Source organism: Dendrobates tinctorius, unplaced genomic scaffold (genome assembly GCF_039654945.1).
Source record: "Dendrobates tinctorius isolate UK_male_01 unplaced genomic scaffold, ASM3965494v1 ptg000073l, whole genome shotgun sequence".
NCBI lineage: Eukaryota > Metazoa > Chordata > Amphibia > Anura > Dendrobatidae > Dendrobates > Dendrobates tinctorius.
In genome coordinates, this window is record NW_027361741.1 from 35,064,951 (window position 1) to 35,088,451 (window position 23,501).

Here is a 23,501-nt window from a genome sequence, read left to right on the forward strand (position 1 = left end):
GCCTCCATTATACAGTAGCTCTATCCAAGACTGACTTATTTTCCTGCTTTGGTTAACGTTGGGGTACATTTTACATTCGGAGCTCATAAAGTAGTTTTTACAGTGATTTTTTTGCGCAATCATTGCAAAACACCAGGGTCTTGAGAAAATGACATAGACACCAGTGTCATCCATAACTCAATATTTCCAGACATAAGGATGCGGAATAGAACCTCTATGTCAGGATAAAGGCTGTCAGGCAATGAACAATAGAGGAATTACAAGTGACAGGGAATCCAAGATGTGCTTAATCTCCATTTATAAAGACCTGGAGGACTGCAGGTTATATAATATAGATTTATATACAACTACATATTAGGGAAAGGGTCACAATGAGAGCAAAATTACAGCTTTAGCAACTGATCACAGGTAAATCTACAAATGCACAAGTCACATAACTCTGAAAAACTTTGGCCTAAGTATGGAACTGATATTCAGCTACCGCTTCAGGGGGCAGCAAGCTGGGCAATTTCTCATGGCCCCAGTTTCTTAACTACTTTACTGACTAAGACCACAGGGGTGGAAACAAATTCACAGCACACTTCAATATGCTCCAACCTTTTTTTTTTCCCCACAATAAGGGCTCTATTTCCCCCTATTTTTTTTTTTCCATATACAAGAAAAATGCACTGATTATTCTTATCACAGTGTGGTCCGACAGTCGTTTGTTTTCCTTGTACGTAGAGAAATATTAATAAAAAAAAGTTTCTTCACAGTTAATTAAAATCGGACCGCACTCTGATGTCATCCAAATGCTGCCCTATTTTTTTCACAGGCCATAGACTTACATTGCTGATTTAGATCCAACCCTTGGATCAATATTGGACATGTCTCAGTCCAAGGAAAAAAAATTGGATACATGCACAGCTCCACCGGTATGAAAAGCATTGACAGCACTTGTACGTGAAAAACAGAAGTGTGAATGAGTACTAATACAGAACCAAAAATAGGTGAAATCCATCATGATGTTTCGGGCACTGCCAACTCCCGCACATATTGCTGACACAACCTGACTTTCAAAAGCTCACATGAACAAATGTTGGATTACTTGTGTTGAAGCTTGCCTTTTGTAGACTGCGAGGATATTTTATTGCTCCTATGCAACTTTTGAGGAGTCCTTTTGAGGGTTACATTTAGACCACTTTCACATGTTCAGTATTTGGTCAGTATTTTACATCAGTATTTGTAAGTAGAGTTGAGCGACTTTTGTCGGATCCGGTTTCATGAGACAAAATTTGAGTCGGATGAAACTGGTCCGACTAGGGCAAAAAAAGTCGGAGTTTCGTCCGAAACCCGCCCCCAATGCATGGCAATGGGGAATAAATGTCGGCATTGAGTGGATGAATGTCATCCGCTCTCTGGCGACTTATTTCCCATTGACTTGCATTGGGGGCGGGTTTCGGACGAAACTCCGACTTTTTTTGCCCTAGTTGGACCAGTTTCATCCGACTCAAATTTTGTTTCATTCGGGTTTCACAAAACCCGATCCGACCAAAGTCGCTGAACTCTATTTGTAAGCCAAAACCAGGAGTGGGTGATAATCCAGAAGTGGTGACGTGCTTCTATTATACTTTTCCTCTGATTTTTCGGCTATGTGCACATGTTGCGGATTCTGCTGCGTTTCCGCAGCGGTTTTGGCCCTGCGGAAACGCAGCAGTTCCGCAGACATGGTACAGTACCATGTTATCCTATGGCATTTCAAAACCGCTGTGCTCACGCTGTGTTTTTTTCCGCGCGGTTTTGCTGCAGTTTACAAACCGCAGCATTTCAATTGTTTGTGCGGATTCCGCAGCGGTTTCACACCTTTAACATAGTAGAGGTGTGAAACCGCAGGGCAAAACCACAGGCTAATCCGCAGGAAAACCGCAGGTCACTTTACCTGCGGTTTTACCTGCGGATCCGCGCGGAAAAACCCGCAGGTGAATCCGCAGCGTGTGCACATAGCCTTCCACTCATGGTTTTGGCTTACAAATACTGAGGTAAAATACTGAACGTGTGACCATGGCCATAAAGTCGTAGCACCATTTCACTGTCAGTATGTGCATGCAACCAGCTTTATTTTACCCTAATCTATGTCCAGAGGTCGCAATCTACTAAATTATTAATTACTAATCAAACATTTTTAATGCATAAGTTATAAAGGTTATATTTTATCTTTTCCCAGTGAGAAATCTATCAACAGGATCCATTTGTGCTATTGTCTAGTGGCTGAAAGACCATGAAAATTTCAGTGGCATAAGCAAGCGATGATGCAGTCCTCCTAGCTCTTATTCATTACATAACCCTGAAAAGGGTTTTCCCAAAATACATCCTTATCTCTGATCTATTGCAGGACTGATTGCAAGGACCACCACTGAACTAGCTGCTCCACCATGGGACTATTGGAGACCTCCAAAGGCGTCAGCACCAGTCTGACCACATGCTCTGCAGCTTCTTTATTCATACTCTTTGTTTTCCCCCTACTATTTGGATGGTCCTATAGGTGAGTTCCCCAAAGATCAGGCATGTGTCACCTGTCCTGTTGATAGGTGATAAATGTTCATTTAGGGAAACCCCATTGAGGCCGTGTACCCAAGTAGCGTAAATACAGCATTTTTTTAATTTAGAAAATCTGCTGTGTTTAAGGGCCTCGTCACACATAGGGACTCACCAGCGATCCCGACAACGATATGACCTTGTCAGGATTGCTGGTGTGTCGTTACATGATCGCTGGTGAGCTGACAAACAGGCAGCTTCACCAGCGATCAGCACCAGCGACAACGAGCGCGCGGCGTCGCTGTGTACCTTAGATACCAGTGCGCTGGTGCAGGGAGCTGGTAACCAAGGTAAACATCGGGTTTCTAAGCGCCACGCGGCACTAAGAAACCCGCTGTTTACCTTGCATATGAGCTGGGAGCTTGCTGATCGTTGGTCTCCCGCCTGCCACACGCAGCGATGCGTGCTGGCCAGCGGGAGACCAACGATCCAAAAAAAGTCCAGGGCATTCAAGCACGATCAGCGATACCCAGCAGGGGGGCCGGTCGCTGATAGGTGTCACACACAGCGATCTCGCTGGTGAGATCGCTGTTGCGTCACAAAACTTGTGACTCAGTAGCGATCTCGCTAGCGAGATCGCTGTGTGTGACGGGGGCTTTACTGTCCAAGCAAAGTGAATGTGATTTAATAAAAACTCCTGGGCGCTGTGCGTTTAAAGACGCTGTTCAACCGTGTAGGAAGCCTGAAAAAAAATTGTGTAAAAAATGCAGTTGTGATTCTAAGGGCAGAATCAAAACTTTTTTGCATTAAAAGAATGCCGCTTCAAATCAGCACCAAAAATGATCACATAAAAGACAAAACTCAGGAAAAAAAAGTAGCAAAAAAGCAATAATCAGTAACGATTGTTATTGAGAAAAAAAAACACATTATTTACGCTACGTGTGAACACAGCCTTTCAGCGCCCAGTAGGAAGAAGCATGTAATAAGGATGCCAATCCACAGGGGAATTAACCCCCTAACTACACTCGATCACCAAGGATTTAAATAATATAGCTGGAATATATCCACACAACAATTAAATCCCTGGCGATTGAAGTTGTGAAAGGGGTTAATTTGGCCATAGATCAGCGTCTTTACTGAACAACAACTTGTGCTGCATTGCCCACTGCTTCTACTTGGTGCTATTAAATGTTCATTATGGGGAAAACTCCGTTATCACCTATGTATGAATATATTATGTAGACATGGTATGGTGGTATTTTGGGAGCTGTAGAACGATCTTTTACAGTTTTTACTCTAACATAACAGATGTTCAGAATTATACTTATCATTCCATATTTCACACTCATTTTCTCCAAAACACCTTGACTGACGTCAACAATATGAGCTTCATGGACAATACAGAAGCACAAGTATCATATATGATCAGTTGCTGCCATGCAGATTGGTCATTGTGACAAGCGCTCAGCATATGGGACTGTGTCAGAACCTTCTGCTGTGGGAAACAATGGCACTATTATACGCTGTAGTGGAGACACAACTCTCGTTGAATTCAGAGCAGAGCCCAGCGCTCAGGTCCAGGGCTGAATATTTTATCTTGGAACATTTTATACATTCCTACATCCAAAAGAGGATTTCAAATGTTTCAACTATTTGCTACCTCAACATGAGACATGGCTCACAAACACAATTCACTAGTCAACTCTGGATACTGGCAGGTTCCCAATCTCAGGATTTAGCAGTCCTGTTTTCTGAACCACTACATCTCCATGAATGAATGCAATCCAATCATTGGTATATTACATGCAGCAAACACGTAATTTCAACAGCAAAGCATGAATAAATGGAGGTTTCACATCATTACACCTCTTCATCAGGTTATAAGTGTTTAGGTCCCCTATACACCTTAGGTGGCTATTGGGTCAAACAACGTTTGGCTGAGGACCATCTCAGCCGTCTCTCCCGTAAACAGGGGCACTTGTTCAGCCGATCGCTCCTGTGAGAACGCTGCCACCGACATTTTTGCTGCCCAATCAACATCTTTCCCAACAATCAGTTAGCCAGCTCCCTATATACTTTAGTGTCAGACGAACACATCAATATCAACGAGTGAAGCCGACATGAATCTATTGTGTATGGGTGATTTTAGGATGACCCAGTCAGTCACAAGCTTAAATTTAGTGAGGCAAATAACAGTAGCGATACATTAGGTAGTAAGAACAGTTCTAGATTGATGTGTTGGAAGTAGTAAAAATAGGAAAAAATAAGTAAATTAATTGACTTTGACAAGACCAAATTGTGTTGGCTGGATGACTAGGTCAGACATGCTCTAAAGTAGCAAGCCTTGTGGGGGGTCTTCTCAGTATGTAATGGATTGGACAACAATAAGTGGTCAAAGCAAGGGCAACTAGTGAACAGGGTCAAAGTCACCCTAGGCTCATGAATGTGCAAGGTACTGAAGGCTAACCTAGCTGGTCCAATCGTATGGAAAAGCTACAGATGCACAAATTTACAATACTAATACTGGGCACCTTAAGGGGTCTTGTGAAGTCCATACCTTGAGGGACCAGAGCTATTTTTGTGGCATAAAATTAACCTACACAACATTAGGCAGGCTGTTTTCATGGAAAGGCTGATAATTGTATGTACTACAAATTACAATATAATAACCTTGGAAAAACTAGTTATATTTTATAGTTTATATTAGGCCACGTTCACACATTCAGTATTTGTTCAGTTTTTTTTACCTCTGTGTTTGTAAGCCAAAACCAGAAGTGGGTCATGAATAAAGAAGTGGTGATGTGTCTCTATTATACTTTTCCTCTGATTGTTCCTCTCCTGGTTTTGACTTACAAATACTGAGTTAAAAAACTGACCAAATACTCAAAATGTGCATGTAGCCTAATTAGTCTTATGGCTATCATTTATCGCAACCCATTGTGATAGATTTTCCTGTTATACAGTATATCCTCATACATTTTTATAAAATTTGAGCAGCATGGAAGTTCTAAAGCGGCTAATGCTTATTTCACTGGTAAACAACATATACTAGAGTTGATGCAAATAAATTTGCAGAACCCGGTCCATCAGCCACATCAGTGATCTGTGGTGGCTGGACAGGAACCCCTCCCGGCATTTGTAGATCTACTTTCAATTAGCCGGCCTGGCATCACGTCATATGAGCATCACACCGAAACAATAATGTGACTCCAGGCCAGCTAATCAAAAGAAGATTGGCTGATGCTAGAATGTAGGAGGCGGTTCAGAGGGCTTCCATCCAGCCACAGATAACTGATATTCCATAATCTTGTACGTTTTAGGCCTGTTTCACACTTCCGTTTTTTGACGTCAGTCAAAATCCGCCAGTTTTAGATAAAAACGGATCAGCCCCTTTTTTGGCAGCCATCCAAAAAAAAGGTCCGCTGACATCAGTTTAGTCAAAAACGGAAACGGATCCGTTTTTTCCATCTTTGGCGGATTTCAACTGAACACAAAAAACAGAAATGTGAAACAGGCCTTAGTAAAATTGAAGAGATTTGTAGAAATTACGTAGACTCCAGTTTTCAGATGAGCATACATATAGATGCTTTACTCGACCAATGAGATGGAAACATAATCACATACAAATTCTATGAAAAAGGATGTCTACTTTAGACAAAGCATATTTATATATCCTCATAGTAAAGTACAGTATACACATCCAAGGAAAGACTTGTACGCTGTGTGCACTAAGCCGTACATTATATTCCCTGTGGGTTTTTTGAACACTTCATTTATATGACGTCACTTACAGGCAGATAGCCATGTTACAAATCACAGGGAGACTTGCAGAAATGTTATAAATCACCTAGAGACATGTAGTCATATTTCAGATGTAAATCTACCATTAGCTGTGACCTGGATATTGCTTACAGAAGGACAGGGGTCACATAAGGTTTTGGAGGTCACCTGACTGTCGCCATGTTTAATCCTACTCAGTTAGGCTAAAGTCGCATTACATGGGACTGTTCTGGGGGGATAATAGATTCTTCTGTGGGGACAGTGGCTACTAAACTGATGTAAGAAATGCATGTAAACTAAAAGTTTAATACCTGCAAAATTTAAAGAAGGAAAGGTATCCAGCAACACATCCATCCGTGAATAATTATTTTAAAACAAAAATCTTTAATGTATAACATGGCTAAAATTATGGTATAAAACCATTAGTTTAGATAAAAGGCAAGTAACCCAGGAAACTCATGGCCTTGCATGTTTCAAACTGACTGGTTCTTAATCATAGTTCAGAGTGTTTTTGTTGCCAACACAAACTTCTTTCCATGCACGGCCATTGGATTCTACTGCGGCGAGTTGGATTTTTTTTCTACATAGTTTTTTTTTTTCTGCACAATTTAAAACATTTTATGATTTCCTAATAAATGAAAAAATAAAAAGCAAAATATCCCTTTAAAGGGGCTGTCCATCTGATCATTTTTTTTAAAGGCTTAATGTGGCATAAATAATGAAAAGAAGCCACTCACCACCATTGCTTGTGTTCTTACGCTTATCGAGTCCCTGTTCTCTACTTTTTGGTCCTGTTCTAGCATTGCCGGCGTGTTGAGATAGGATCAGGAAGAAGAGACCAGCAGAGACTCAGTAAGCTTTGGTACAAGAATGGCTTGTCTTCTTTTCTGTTAGAAGCCTTTTTGAAAAAGTAAAAAAAGGAAATAAAAATTCCCCCTTTCAGAGTCTGGCCTGATCGTTCTAGTGGTCTGAATAAATGTGCACAATCAACTTAAAACGTGAATTGTCATGAACCAATCATCACTTCATTGTAGGACGTGCAGACAGGCCAGTATATAGTAAATGGGTAAGGATGAGAAAGAAGGGAAGCGTAAAAGACACAGACAACACTTTGCAGGCTGGAAAAGCGGTGGCAATCAGTGAATTACTGCAGGTACAGCTTCCGGTAACATTTTGTGAGACACCCCACTGACATCCATGAGCCCTCATAGGGCATATGGACAGAGGTGGTCTTCAATTTGCTTCTCCATGTTACTCTACTGCGCTCAATTCTGGGCATATGTCCAATATTTTGTCAATTATGAGCTTAGAGAAACAGAGAGTGATGCTTTCAGATTGATCTGATCATTATCGATCAGACTTGAAAATGTGCAAAATGTGGGGAAATTCATCAAATAATATATACTGGTTTATCTGGTATTTGAGCAAAATTTTGCCTGCTTCAGATGGGTGTCACCAACCTTTCTAAAGGAAAAAGGTTGGCGAGGCTTAGCAAGAACAATGGCGCCAACTCCATCCACAGCCCAACAGGTTAACCATAATTTTAGTAATTGTTGGAAATCAAAGTGAAAATCTACACCAGCTCAAAACTGCTGTGAATTTCAGTTTCTGCTGCACGGACAGCCCCAAATGAATTAAGTGGTGTGCACCCCATATTAAATTTTTCAATTCTTAGGGGGAAAAATTTTTTTGATCAAGACTGGCACATGAAACAACAGTCCAGCTGTATTCCCACTATGACACACAAGAACCTTTACTTAGCTATGTGCTGTCATTTTCTGGAGTACGAACACAATAAAGTGACGTCGGGAGCTATGTGTTTGACCAAAATTAACGATGTGACAGGGATGACTGTCAAACAGCTATGTGTGTGTATGTATGTATGTATGTATGTGTGTATATATATATATATATATATATATATATATATATATATATATACACACACACATATCGTATATACTCGTGTATAAGCAGTGTTTTTCAGCACTTTTTTTGTGCTGAAAACGGCCTACTTGGCTTATACACGAGTCAATTGTCCCAGAAAGACGGCGGGGGAGGAGCAGTGGGCCACAGAGGCAGGAGCTGGTGGCTGTGGCTAAAGCCTGTGCCGCTGCTAAAGAGAAATGAATATTCACTTCTCTGTAATAGCGCACAGTGACAGCAGCAGCCGCCGTCTTCCAGCACACATCCTACTTACCTTGCCTGTGCGCCCTCGCTGCATCTTGTTTGTTCCGGCGCCAGCAGCTCTTCCTACAGAGTGATCATGTGGCCCCGCTCATTAAGGTAATGAATATTCACACCTCTCCACTCCAAAAGGCGTGGAGTGAATATTCATTACCTTAATGAGCGGGGACACGTTATCACTCGGCCGGAAGAGCTGCTGGCGCCTTAACGAAATGCTGCGAAGGCAAGGTAAGTAGGATGTTTCTTTTTTTATACGAACCATGCATACAAGGATAGGGGATAAGGAGCCATGCTTACAAGGACAGGACCGGAAAACCATGCATACCAGGATGGGGGATGAGGAGGTCGTGCATACCAGGATGGGGATGAGGAGACAATGCATACCCGGCTTATACTCGAGTCAATAAGTTTTCCCTGTTTTTCGTGGCAAAATTAGGTGCCCCTGCTTATACTGGTACCTTCTTATATGTCTATAATTATATATATGTGTGAGATATTTTATCTTTTTTAGTCTTTTCTAAAAAAAACAAACAAACAAACAAAAAAAAACAGAAATGTATCTCTTCTGAGATCTGTTCGCATTTTTAATGAAAAGAGAACACAAGAAAGAGCAGATCATTCCTGATTCCTGACCCCAATGTGTAGCAACCAAAAGATCTGAGTATTGAAACATTATGTTCACATGTACAAATTTTCAACTGCGAACTTTCCTTCATGGATTTTGCTGCAAATCTACAAAGTCATATCAAAATAATCTGCATGTGTCTCATGAGTGGATGCAGATTTGCTGTGGATGTCATCCTATGTACTCCAAAAGATTAAATCTGCAGCATAAATTGAAGAGAATTTAAAATCAACCACAAATCAATTTAATGCTATCTTCACACCGCCGTAGTTTTATTCCGAGTGTTCTCTGTGGGGAAAAACCGGACCGCTCTCACATCAATGCTATTCAGTTGGGCTGTTCAGTTGACCGTTATTTTACAGCGGCCGAATGTCTGCATGAAAAAAAAATGTAGCATGCCCCGGTCACTTCTGAATTTCAGATGAGACTCGCCTATTCAAGTCTATGTGTGTGCAAAAAAAAATATCAGATCAACAACATTGCATCCGATTTTAATGGATACATTGCATTTAACATAAGAAACTAATTTTGGTCTTGGAAAATGTATTCACTGCTGAAGTATAAAGACAAATGCCATAAAGATTGTATACGGATGATATACGGATTGCATACAAATAATACAGATGAAAAATCGTCCATTTTTTTTCTGGATGAAAATCATATGACCTTAATACAAATTCCAGGCAGATGTTTTTCTGCTGCACTTTGCTGCCACTCAAATCAACAAAGATTTTCCACTATTGAAACTTACTGTAAAAATCAGTCTTAAGCCTCACTCAAACATTAGTGTTTTTCACATATGCAAAAAAATGGTAGCGGTGTCGTTTGGTCAGTGTATCATTAGTGAACAATCCGTTTAACATCAGTGTGTTTCACGGATTTATAAATGCACTGAAAAAGGTTCTTCTATCCTTTGCAATGTTAAACACGTAAAGTACATGCACTATACATGGATGCCATCCGTGTGCTGTACGTGTTTTTCATGAACCCATAGACTTGTAGTGCTACGTTTCATCCGTGCTGACCATAAAAACACTAACTTATCTCCGTGAGTTTTGCAGACACATGCTGCATGTAAAAAATGGACATGTAAACAGTTCCATAGGTCATAATGGGTATGTGTTCTATCCCCGAAAAACACGTGCAGGACACGTACATGAAACACGGATATCGGAATGGGGCCTTAGACTACCATTGGTACCTTTAAGAAAGAAATAAATTATAATAATGTGATTTTAGACTGCACAAAAGAGTTTAATGGGATTGCAGAGGAGTTACCTTCTTGTCCTATCTGCATTTTTTAAATGACCTTTATGCGCTGGGCAGACAACAGCAACGTAAGTGCCCCTAATTCATCCTGTGCCCTGAGGGATCCATGTAAATGTGATGACTGCCTGATGACCTTATCAAATGATCAGATAAAGATCTGTATCATTTAGCCACAACCGGTGGCTCCATCCCTGCTTTTGTCAGCAGAAGTTACCAGCCCCACCAAATGTAACAGTGTACCCAGAAAATCGGGGATCTGACCCTAGGCAGCAGAAAGAGGACGGACAGGTATTCAGTGTCAGGAAGGGGAAGAACAATGGAGCTGTGTCCAGCTCAGCACAGACCACATGCTGAACACTCATCCCCGGGAACGTTACCATTTTTATACACACAAGCCTCAGCAAAGAGGATTATCACATCACAAGAAGCAGATCTGGGTAGACACATTTCTGCTACATGTCTAAAGCACAGCAAGCAGACTTACCTCTGTGCCTGTTGGTTGTTTTATCAAACATTAACATGGCATCATCAACCTGTACGGGAACAGGGAGAGGGGGTTAATCTAGTCCCATGTAAGCACATTACTTTTTGGCAGATGTGATACAGACGGTGTGTAAGAAAAGTAAGAATTCCAATTCAGCAGACTGAAAATGACACAGGTGGATCACATAGGGGAAGCATGGAGGTAAGGGGGGCATTGAAACTCTGCAATGAGAAAAGAATAGGGAGTAAGGAGGCCTACAGCAAAGGGCAGGGAACAGGCACAAGGAAAGGAGAAGGAGGCCACACAGGGACTTCAGAATGAGGTTGGAACTGAGAGAAAAGAAATGCTTGAGGTACGCAAGGAGCTGAGGGGAGAAAGTGGAAGCTTGGCGAAATATAGGATTCTGTGTGTCCCGCTATTTCCAGCCTCTAAGATCTATGAGATATTTATTTACTCATCAGGTCAAACAGTTTCTTGCCTTTCAAAGAAAACCGTTTGGTTCCCTGGAGAATCAGCGGCTCTGGGAGCCCTGTCCTGTTACTATGACTGCAGCTTAGTATGTCCTGAGCCGCAGGGGAGAGGGAAAGAGGCGAAAGCTTTTGTGTGCAACTGAAAAGATGGGGGGAGGGGTGAGGGCCCCACCAGATATCAGGGGGAGAGGGAGTATGAGATGTAAGGAAGGACGGAGATGTCGAAAAAGAAACAAAGACAAAAGTGGGTACACAAAAAAAAATAAAAGTAGCAAGAGTGAGAATACAAGATGCAAAACAAGAATCCAAGGTTTCACTTTCCAGCCAATGATGCAGCGCTTCACTTTATTTTGTAACCAGTGTCTCCGAACAGGTGAACTCTCGATTTGCTGTGGCTAGGTACTCACTGCACCAAAGTGTGTGCCTGTCATACGTGTGTAATGTACAATCACCACCCCCACTACACAGTGGTAGATAATCTGCAGCCGATGGCAGAGAAATCCGAGTCATCCAGTGATCTCTCCAACCTCCTAATTAAATGGGGATCTAATCGCCTTATAACGAGGCTTGTTCGTCAGTGTATGTCAGGGGTTTATAATGGGGGAGGGCCATCCTCAGGTGTCCTGGACAGAGAAGAGAAGCCATATTTTGTCAAATCTGATTATTGATGCAACTTTTAATATACTTGTTGTGTATAACAATTCATTTAAAAAAAATAAAAAAAAAGGAAATGTGTATTGCTTTATTCACTTAATCCCCAAATCTACAGGCTTCTTTTGAAATCTCGCCACGTGCTGACCAGAGACTTACTGACGCGGATGAGAATGCTTCCCCAGCTGTCATAGAGACCGCAGGCCTCCATTAACATCATGCTTCATCATGACAATGGATGTTCGGCTAATTAGCAATAATTTGCACCTGAAACTTTGGAATCTGCATCCCGCTGCCACTACTTCCAATGCAAACTCACCTTTCCAAACTGCTCAAAATATTGTTTTACATCCTCCACAGTCGTATTCACTGACAATCCGCCCACAAAAATCTTCTTTGTCCTTGTCACCATCTGTAACAATTATGAGTAGTTAGGTGACGTCTGCACACAAGGAGACTGACCAGGGGACGAGTGGTGGGCATGAGCACAGGTGCTGCTTCAGCACATGATGAAAGAGATTATATTCTTTTCTGGCTCCCTGGAAGGTGACAAAGTACTCTAGTTGTTATGAAAACCTCAGCTTCTGCTATAGAGCGAGCAAAGTGAAATGAATCAAGTTAGGCACTTACCAGAAACTTTATGAAGACATACATCACGTAAAACCATCAGACAAAAACAATCACCGCATCTACTAAAATGAGCCTTGTTTGAGGGTCTCCCAGCTGCCCCTAATTACCCTGGCGCTAAGCTTCCTGGCTTTGACACCAAGATGCCGTCTGTCAGCAAACTACTTAAGGGAATTAACCCAGTTCTGCCGGTGTTTGCAGGACCCAATTCTGATCCACCTGCTAGTTACTGGACATAAGCCGATTTCCTTCCAATAGTTATATCTCCCTCCTTGCCCTCTCCCCCGCTGCTGTAACTGATTGTCCCCAACTATCTCCACTACAGTGCTTCCAGGAATTCGGAAAGAAACTCATTTGCTTGCTTTAATAATTTGTGCCTAGTGATGATCCTAAACTTACCTTGGGCTGAGCTCTACGAGGAAAAGCTACTTTGGGGTCAATCTGAAAATGAGAATATGGAAATATTATACTTTTGGACAACCACAGGACCTACAAAGACCATAAGCTACAACAACATAATATATAAAGGTGACTATTGTCTAGAAAACTGTCGAGCAAGACGTAAAAGATATTAAAACCTACTGAGTAACACAAAAAAGAATTGTAGCCCTGATTAGACATACGGCAGGGTAAAGGTGGGTCATCTCAGACATTAGATGTCAGCAAATCCTAGTAAAGTTGTTGGGTTACTCTGAGAAGCACCTACTTATGACCACGTTAATATAGACATTACAGAAAGCAGCCAAATCACGCAGCTAAAGTCTGCATGTCTACACTAATGACTATGTAAGTAATGCCATAAAAAGCATAAGTGTGCATGTCTAACTAGCCCAAAAAGTACCATGCAACCGGAAATACATCACCTAGAAATTGACATCTGATGCACAGATTTACAAAATGTACCTTTAAGGCCTCGTTCAGACAACTGTTTTTTACGTGCATGTTTTTCATGGATAGGACACATACCATACCTATTACAATCTATGGGGCTGTTCACATGCGCATGTCTTTCTATGGACCGTGTGTTTGTTCTTTATCCAAGTCATGGATCAGAATTATCCATTTAAGTCTATGGGTCTGAGAAAACATACTGACAGCACAAGGGCAGCATATGGATGGCAATGTGCGCTGTCAGTGCATTTTCATGGACCCTTAGCCTTGAATGGGTAATTCTGATCCATGACCTGGATAAAAAAAAACGGACCCACTGTCCACAGAATAACATGGACATATGAACAATCCCACAGATTTTTACATTGTAATGGATAGGAGAAGCTTTGCAATTTTATTTTTTCATATGTGGAAATGACTGATGGTAAAAACTGACACACTGATGAAAATCTGATCCATAACACAGATTAAAATCATATGAGAAGGATTACTGACGTCTGAATAAGACCTAATATGTAACTTTAATAATTGTAATCAATTTAATAATTTATGTTCAAAAATTGACAAGAACCCTCTAGGTATAATTAATAGCAATGTAATAGTAGTGTCCATGTAGTATACAGTTCTCTGCAGCCTTCAGCACACGTCAGGAGAGCTCATGCAGACGAGCGTACACATCACACGTGTGCTATCCGGTTTTTAATCCGACAGATCATAGACCCATGTTATTCAATAGGGCTGTTCAGATGAACGATTTTTTTTATTGTCGGTCCGACTGTCCGTGAGTAAAGAATTGCAGCCTGCACGACTTTCTTCCAAGCATCAGATGAGACTCACACATTCAAGTCTACGGGAGCGAGAAAAGAGAGTATGTGACCATGTCTATGTTTAACTGTAGTTGTATGAAGACGGATCACACACGGATGTCACACGGACGTAAAAAGGAAAATCTAAGGAAAATTAGAAAAAAAAAAAACATCTGAGCTTTCTGATTTTTTTTTTTAATACATGACCCATGTTTTTGCAGGAATATTAAATCATTTTCATTTTTTTTTTAGATTTTGTATGTGGCTCATGTGTCTTCATTTAAAATCAAACTGAAAGCCGTGAAAAGCGCGTTGCCAAAATCATTACTCAATAACGTAATTTACAAAACTCCCTACACACAACACAACCATCAACCAAAACAACAGATATTTTATACAAAGTCAGAAGACTTAAAATCTTTTAAAAAAATCACTAATAATTTACAAAAAAAGAAGAAATCCTAGCACTACTGAGCACAAATAGAACAAGAACATCACATGTCACAAAATGCTACACCCAAAATACATCTAAAGGGTACTTCAAAACCAAGAATTGTGGTTAAAAGGCTATTGCCCTTCAGCTGTACTGTATACAGCCCGTATATGTCTGAGATGGATGATAGCTCATGCCTATATTTGCTCGTTTTTTAATTAGTGTTATTTCTGATAATCCGTCAAGGTATTGGCATTTCTTACTATTAATCACCAAGACCATAGCAATTCTTAGATTAGAGTTAAAGCTAAAGAATCCAAACAACTTACAATCTGCTGATCAGATCATGACACTAGTTTACTCTGTTGTACAATATGGGTGCTTTGGGGAAACATGCTTTGTGCGGATCCTATATCAATGCAGTGACACCCCGGTTGCCGTGGTTACTGTAAACAGTCACTCCAGGAGCACTGCTCATTGCATATTACTTTTTCCAAAGAAGGGGTCTTCTCATCCGGAAAGTTGGTATCATAGAGCTTTTATGTCCAGTCATTGCAATTAGTAACATATTGGTCTGCATGGACAAAACTCTACATCTAACAACAGTGACAGATGGGGAAAATCTTATGTTTGTAAAGTTGTGTGTGGGCAGCCTCTTGCTATAAGAAATGATTATTACTACCACAACACCAGATCTGGAAGGACAGTGGCGGCATACCAGACCAGGGTCAGATTTGGCAGAGAGTCTGTAGCCCTCACTGAGTAGTCTTGATCTGGGGAATATTTGTGCTTCTGGGCATCAGGGGAGAGAAATCAAAACAGGAGATAAAATATCCCAACAATACCCCTTTGTCATGACATTCCTCTGTGCTATGTCAGCAAAGGCCAGGAAGATGCTATTAAGTGAGAGAGCTGCAGCTCAGCGCAGGAGGGAATGCACCAATTTCACATCACTAAACACAAGTCACTATTGTTACAGGTAAATGGCACAGACACCTGTAGCATTCAGCAGCAGGAGAAGAGACAGAAACAGTACAGACAGAGACAGCATTACAGGGCATTCTGTGCTTAGAAAAGCCTTCATTCCCACATGGGTCCAGTTACAAGCACATAGAAAGTAATGATCTACATGCAGCTTCAAAAACCAAAAAAGTACAATTTACCAAAGCATCAGCCTTCAGATAACTCTATCTACTAATATCAAATCCAGAGATAATTACAACACAATTATATACACTGAACACTGAAGCAGTTGTGTACCGAGGCGAGCACTCTGTCCGCAAAACAGGTACACAGATCTACAAGGTAAGATGCATATGTTGTACAGATGGCCCATTGTCATTCACTATACTCTAACATTCCTTTTGTATATTACAAAGAAAAGAACAATTCTTCAAAATGTTTTCAAAAAATCTCAAATGGTGACAAGGAGGTAAAGAAGTTTACTAGGTGTTCCTAATAAGACTGATACATTATTGGAAGCTTCTGAAAACGAAGAGCAACATCAGTACGGATTCACGTTAATTAAAACAATAATCTGCAAGCACAATAACAATGATAGGGCTGTGGGCTTAGTAGAGTATTGCTCACCCCAAAAAATAGAAAGTTACTGTATGATCTGTGGAAGATATGACTGGTCAACTTACTAATGACTTACTAATATATTTATTATTATTTCACTATGCTTGTTTATATAGCGCCAACATATTCTGCAGCACTTTTACAGAAATTGTCCCCATCGGGGCTCACAAAATAAATTCCTTATCAGTCAATCTTTGGAGTGTGGCAGGAATCTGGAGAACCAGGAGGAAACCCACGCAAACACAGGGAGAACATACAAACTCCTTCCAAACATTGACTTTGGTGGGATTTGAACCCAGGACCCCAATGATGCAAAGCAACCATGCTGCCCATATATAACTTATTACTGAAACGTCCCACTTTGTAATCAATCAATATAGTAATAAATAAAATTGGAATACTTCACGGCGTAGTCGTGTAGGGCTATCAAGCCTCGACTTAATGAAAACTTTTATATCGCAGTTTATGTTACCGCCTCATTTAAAATAGGCATCCTCCCCCAATTTTGTTAAAGTAACCCTCCACAGCTCCAACCAAAGCCTCTACTCCTCCAACCGCAGCAACATTATAAAGTGTATACATTTGCATCTCTTCTGTTTCCAACTGTTCTTTGTATGAAACACACACTTGTCCCCTCCCAGGTAACAAAAGAAACTTCCCATCCAAGAAGCTTGGGGACAGCAGCTACTCCCCCTCCCCCTGAGTCTGCAGAGACACAGTCCCCTGAGCCCACAGCTCTGGTGATAAACAAGAGCCCACCGACTGGGAAACACTGCACTACGCTGAATGGAAAGTGCCAGGGAGTTGACGGAATGACTGCACTGGTTACTTGTTTCCCAAAAATCATCCATCAATAGCAAGGAGAAAAAAAAGATTATCACCAATAAAAAAAAAAAACAGTAATTGTAGAATTCAGGGATATAGAACAAATCAGATGAATGAGATCAGAGATTTTTATTTCCACCATGCTTAGAGTCGCATCACTTGGATACTCTCTTTGTACCGCACTGCAGAATAAGTTGGTGCTATAATAAGGAAATAAGTAATAAAAACACTTGATGATGTAAACAGGCAATGCATATATTTATGCGTGCAGGAGCTTACTGATCCCTGTGCACGGATTTCTACCTGTAAATCCTCTGGGGAGAAGTGCTAATGATAACCTGACGAAAGCTCCTCCTGCCACCTGAAATGTTCTGGAAGAATTGCATGGTGAAATTCTCTTCTTGCCTGAAACTTAGAGCTTACTTCAATAGACGATATTTATCAACCTCCATATAATTATTTTTACTGTTAAGGAATACCTTGAAAATATTTGGAGATTTTGAATTTGAGTTTATCTGTTTTGTTTATTTGTTGCCTTTGGGTTATTTACAAATAATCAGATAAATAAATAAATGAGTCTCTTGTGTTACATTACATAATTACTTTTTAGAAGCCAGAGGGGTATTATGACAGGTCTGCTGTACCACAGATGAGGCTTGGAAACATTTCTAGGTATCTTGGGAGTTGAAGCATACAAGTAAGCCAGTCCTGTTCTATTGTGAAAAGTAACTAAGCGGACGACCTTCTTCATCAAATACGATGGCAATGAAATCATTGATGTCTACATCTACAGCTGCGGATAACACGGAAAACAGGAAAACAACAGTGTAGTAATCTACGACCGATAACTAGAGATTTCTAACAATTCGTTTCATGTCATAAAAAAGGTCAAAGAATCATAAGGCGGAACACACAAACATGTATATCTTAGAAGGAAAAAAATGATAGAATAAATAACTAAAAAGCTACGAGACATTAATGGATATGTGATAGGAAAGCAGTTGTACGAACTGACGACCTTCTAAGATCTGGTCTCCAGTACTGAACACAGCAGTCTAACTAGGTTCTTTTTAGTGATCTAGTATGTGGCATCACTAATGGGAATGACACAACCTATACAACACAGTATCATACCTGCTTTCCCCCACATGCTGTCTAAATTGCTTGCCTGCTAAACAAAAAAGATACTTTACTTTTCACACAAATGACGCGCAAGTCCGTATTATCGGCAGCAGTTGACGCCACTGCGCCACTAAAGCTGGAGATCACCTAAGAACTTTGCACTGGCGGTAAATCTGCTACAGTCAGCGCAAAGCGTAAACCTTTATTCGACCAACTTCACTCTGTGAACATTGGCTAGTGGACTGTAGGCCTCGGTGACTACCCACTCCGACACCATCTTATATACAACAAATATACTTGTAATGACAAAACCCACAATAATGTTATGTACACAACTAAGTCCAATCTATCTATCGCCACCGAACATCTTACAGTCTTAAGTGCAGAAATGATTTCCATACCGTCTTTGAGTCCAGTTCATGTCTTGATTGAGCAAGGACTTTGTCCACTCCGGCCTGGTCCATAAAAGTGACGAATCCAAAACCCCTAATGAACAGCAAAGTGTGGGAGAATGAGTGCGGTGACCTACATGAGCTTAGGAGATAGCACACCAGATGAATAGTTCTACCGAACCTCACCTGGATCTCTTGGTTAATGGATCTCGCATGACAAGACACTCCTTCACATCCCCGAATTGACTGAAATACTCCCGCAGGCCCTCTAGAAACACAAGAGCAGCCTATCACAACCAAGCGAGGCAGACGGATCCCAGAATGCAACAGAAAATCCAATCACATCGTGTCCAAGCAAAAGGGAGAGGAGAGAACGTGATGGAGGGAGGGTGCACATATCAGGGAGAAAGAAAGAAAAGGGTGGAGGACACGGAAGAAAAAAAGGGGTGAAAAAGTACAGGGGTGCTAACAATTCAGAACCCCAACATGCTGCCCACCCCACACTCCGAATCCGCTACGTGCCACGATTCCGCTCACCTTGTGTCGTCTGCCAGCTCAGTCCCCCGATGAACATTTTGCTGGAAGGACAAAAAGGAACATGAAGAAGCGTCAGGAAAGACGAACAAAAGGCAAATGCTAGGTCAGAACTTATTTGTGTGAACATGGAGATTGCACGACACAGACGGTTGCAGGGACGTCTCGCTGGATGTCGCCTTCAAGAGCGGCGTCAGGACGCTGCAAAAATACCTGAGTAAGGAACAGCGTTAAAAATATAAACCGGGGCAAGAACTGAAGATAAAAGAGAGGGCCTCAGAGCTGCCGCCGCGCCGACCGGCTGAAGGGGCACATCGTCACATATCGTGCCCTACATGATAACAATCGGTCCGACAAGGAGCACATACAGATCCATAGGGGCAGAAGCTGCACTCCAAGCACCTGTCCAAAGGTTCTAAATCAGAGATGCCATATCATAGTCCCCAGTGTCATCACCCTCCTAAAACATTTCCGAAATGCTGCCAAACTCTAGCTCACCCAGAGAGGGATATACACAGTATATGTGTATATATATGTGTGTATGCATTTATTTCTCAATATATAAAGTGACAATAGCATTACAAGCCTGCAGAAACTCCTGGAGTTACAGTTGTGACTTGTGGGACCATTAGGAAACTTTAGAGGCGACATTAACCCCTTGTCCGCTCTGATCCCAATATCTTTCACCACAGGAGTGATTGCTCGGTGCCCACGACACGTCTGGCGTTTATCTGGACTGTCCGGACGATCATACATGGCATTCTGAGCGCAGATGTGCGGTGCTGGATCAGGACTGATGACAGGGATGCTCTCACTTATACACAGGATGCTCAGCACTAAGGATTAAAGGGACAGGCCAGTGATGCCGGCAGAGCAGTGCTAGAAATCCTCCTCCTCCTCACAGGAGAGGACAGGTCACATCTAGCAGAGGGCACATGCCAGGCTGAGGGCACAATCATCAAAGTGCCACCTAAACTTCGGCTGAAGCAGAGGCAGCAGGGAGCTGGCAGCCATAGTCCCCGGTGCTGCACTGGCCATCGCTCCTCCTGCATCCCCACAGGGACACACCACAACTCCCCATGCGATCACCGGCGTGGCCTCTCTGCACTCGCGTCCCTGCACATTAGGTCCTCATGTACCCAGGTACCTCCCCTCGGAAGATGCCCTCCTGCGGCCACTACAGCGCTACGGCCCAGGGCATCGGGGCGAGCCGAGCTCCTTACCAAGGGTCGTGCGCAGAGTCCGGGGGCGACAGTCCGGGCTGGGGCGCTTCTGTCTCCATTCGGTCTCTGGCGGCTCCTGAGAACGGAGGCAGCTCCCGGGACAAGAGGATGGAAGGGGGCGTGGCTGCCCCGCCCACCACATCACGGCCACACCCCCTCTGGGACAGAACCTAGAGGTTTAACCAAAAAGGAAGCGGCGCTCCACTGTTAGACCCCGCCCCCAGTGTGGCGCTATGCCCCGCCCCCTGACCTGGAGCCCTCCCCGACACCTGCCCCCACCCCCCCTACTGAGCCAGCTTGCCACTCACTGTCCCTAAAGCCACTGGAAAGTGTTGGGGGTGGGGATGACATTCCATATAAAGCAGTGATAGCAATCATTAGCCCTAGAAGCCGTGGCTCCTGGTGACCTGTCATCCCTCACTGCCCAGCCTGGCTGGTACTGACCTCAGACTGGCATCATCAGAGGTGGCAGATGCCATGTGCAGCAGAAGGATAACCCCCATCATCATTCAGCTTGTGTGAAGTTTTCCCAGTCCTCAGCACATCACCCTGGCGTGAGAAGCCGCAGCCATCTACCATAGCCCACAAGGGATGTGGATGAGCGTCTGCCCTGTTCACACTTGCCTCATTCAGACTACGGTGATTGGCAAAAAACCCCCGCCGTGTTTGGTCAGTGTGACCGTTATCGCCATCGGTGCGGCGTCTTTTAACCTTGCATGAAAAAAATAATTTCCAATTAAAAAAAAAACTCGGCTGGCACACGGAGTTAATCCACGCGCTGAACATTTTTTTTCTAGCGCCCGTAGATGAGTGCGTTTGATCCATGACTTGGATCAAACATGGACGTCTCTGTGTTTTTTCTTTTTGTGGACAATCCGTCTGCAAAAAAAAAAAAAGCAGCGAACGTGTGAACAGTCACATAGGACACGCACCCTTTATAATCTGTCTGAATGAGGCCCTAGAGGTCTGCGCGGTGACTGGCATCAGGCGCCTCTGCCCTGTCTGTGCTCCCGCTAGGACCTTCAGCTTTCTTATAACCTTCTCGGGGTTTACATATTAAAACTTCTTAACTCAATACAGGCAAAATCCCGAAAGGACCCGAAAAATCGCCAGGAATCAACTCTGTGCTCGCGATTTACTCGACTTTGTGATTATAGCTGATGCTATATACCGTAATTGAGACAGCAGTTAACTAGTTAAAAGGGCTGCCTGGTCTCAGAAGAAATGTTTTCAGTCCTTGACTGTAGACTGCTGAGTGCACACACTGTTACGATCCCCCGTATTCTCCGTATAGGGGGTGTCACCTGACCACATGGGTGCGATTTGCTTACGTGTGGCCATGTCCCGACTAGTCTTACTTTGCTCTTAATAGAAGTGAGGGAAGTGCAGAAGTCTAGTAGGAAAGTATACAAATCACACTCGTGTGGTCACATGGTTGCCCACCTGGGCCGGGAATCGCAACAGTGTGCACATCACACACTTTCACTATCCGGCAATCTGCAGTCACATAGTGTGACCACCGACTTTCCTTCACAGACTTGACAACCCCTTTAATGCTCTTGTATAGCAAATCCTAAAATTCACAAAAAAAAGAAAAATTATTCCATGATTGTACACAGCAGCTCTTATTGACGTTCATTTTATAATCGGGATACAAGAATTAGTCATTATAGCTTAGCTTCCATTAGGACAACGGTCTGCGCCAAACTTTTCACACTGCTCAATGTAGAAATGACAACACCAAGAAGGAAACGTCATAGTCTGAAAATCATAGCATCTATAGACAAGTTACTGATATGCAAATAGTGGAAAAATAAAAACAATATTTTCTAAAGATCTCTGCCTCTTCCTTACAGTGTATGAGCACCACAGGCTGAAATCCCCGCACTTCCACGCCTTGGCTGCTATCAATGATGTTACTAATGGTTGTCTGAGCAGTATACTGCCACGCTGAATCCAATTGGGAACGCAAGTCATCAAGAACACATTGGTTGTGAATTACAAAGGGAGCTGCCAGCAGCAGATCTTGATGATTTCCGTGCCCAAGTGCATTCATCGTGGTAGAACATTACTCAGGCAACCAATAATAACCTCATTGATACCAGGCAAGGTGTGTAAGTGCGGGAATTTCTATGTGCACCACCAGACTGATTCCAGCACACTCAATGCAAGTGTATTGCGCGAATCCAGAAACAGTCTAGTCTGGTTGTGTCGCATACTTCTGGTCACAACCGCCGTTCCTGGCGTACATGGAGTGACTGCAGACTTGTTATTTTAGACCATACAACCCCTTTAAGAGGTACTGTACATGGACCAAGCCCAAAAGTAGCAGAATTTTTGCACAGCTTCTCAGTTTCAACAAAAAATGTGCAAATTTTAAGGTGTTTTAAGCCAGAATTCAGTCATAAACATGTTCATGAATCAGACCCTTTATTTCCATTTTTTCATTGTTTGCATATCATTAGCATGCCTATCAATCTCGTGCTTTCCTTCATTCCACAACTTTTCCTTCTTAGGCCTTGTTCACACAATTGAGTATTTGGGGAGTTTTTTACCCCAGTATTTGTAAGCCAAAACCAGGAGTGGAACGGTCAGAGGAAAAGTATAATTGAAACATTTGCACCACTTCTGTATTATCACCCACTCCTGGCTTTGGCTTAGGCCGGGGTCACACTGCGTTTAGGCAGTCCGTTAGACGGACTGTGTTACATCGCGGCATAACGCGGTGTAACGCAGTCCGTTAACGCTGCCATTGCCCTCCATTGTCGGGCGCATCGCGACGCATGCCGCAAAGCAATGTGCCATCATTCACTGACGGAGCCTCGGACGCGAGCTGCAGCGTCTGAGGCTCCGTCACCGCTAGCGCAGATGGATCATCTGCGCTAGCGGTATAGCATAACGCATATCGCGTTATGCTATAGCGTTAATGCAGCCCGTCAACGCTATGCGTTTAACGGGCTGTGTTAACGCAATATGAACCTGGATTTACAAACACTGTGGTAAAAAACTCACCAAATACTCTATGTGTGCACATGGCCTTAGTGTTGCAATTTCAATGTGCAGTAGTGAATGTCTTTAGGTTGGGAA

At 42.5% G+C, this 23,501-nt stretch overlaps 1 protein-coding gene across 3 annotated transcripts in view; it reads right to left on the reverse strand.

The window, feature by feature from the left end:
- The window catches only part of MSI1 (musashi RNA binding protein 1), a 38,029-nt gene extending 17,474 nt beyond the window's left edge, over nt 1-20,555 (reverse strand). The window contains exons 1-7 of one of the 3 annotated variants that reach the window (XM_073582743.1): nt 20,415-20,555; nt 19,195-19,235; nt 18,844-18,925; nt 18,667-18,751; nt 13,007-13,048; nt 12,300-12,392; nt 10,860-10,908 (exon numbers count right to left, since the gene is read on the reverse strand). In XM_073582743.1, coding sequence (XP_073438844.1) covers nt 10,860-10,908; nt 12,300-12,392; nt 13,007-13,048; nt 18,667-18,751; nt 18,844-18,925; nt 19,195-19,235; nt 20,415-20,473 — 451 coding nt within the window. In that variant the 5' untranslated portion in view covers nt 20,474-20,555. Of the gene's footprint in view, nt 1-10,859; nt 10,909-12,299; nt 12,393-13,006; nt 13,049-18,277; nt 18,312-18,666; nt 18,752-18,843; nt 18,926-19,194; nt 19,236-20,414 lie in introns of those variants that run through there. The other 2 variants (XM_073582744.1, XM_073582745.1) reach the window with 2 other exon arrangements.
- Between the last annotated feature and the right edge of the window lie 2,946 nt (nt 20,556-23,501).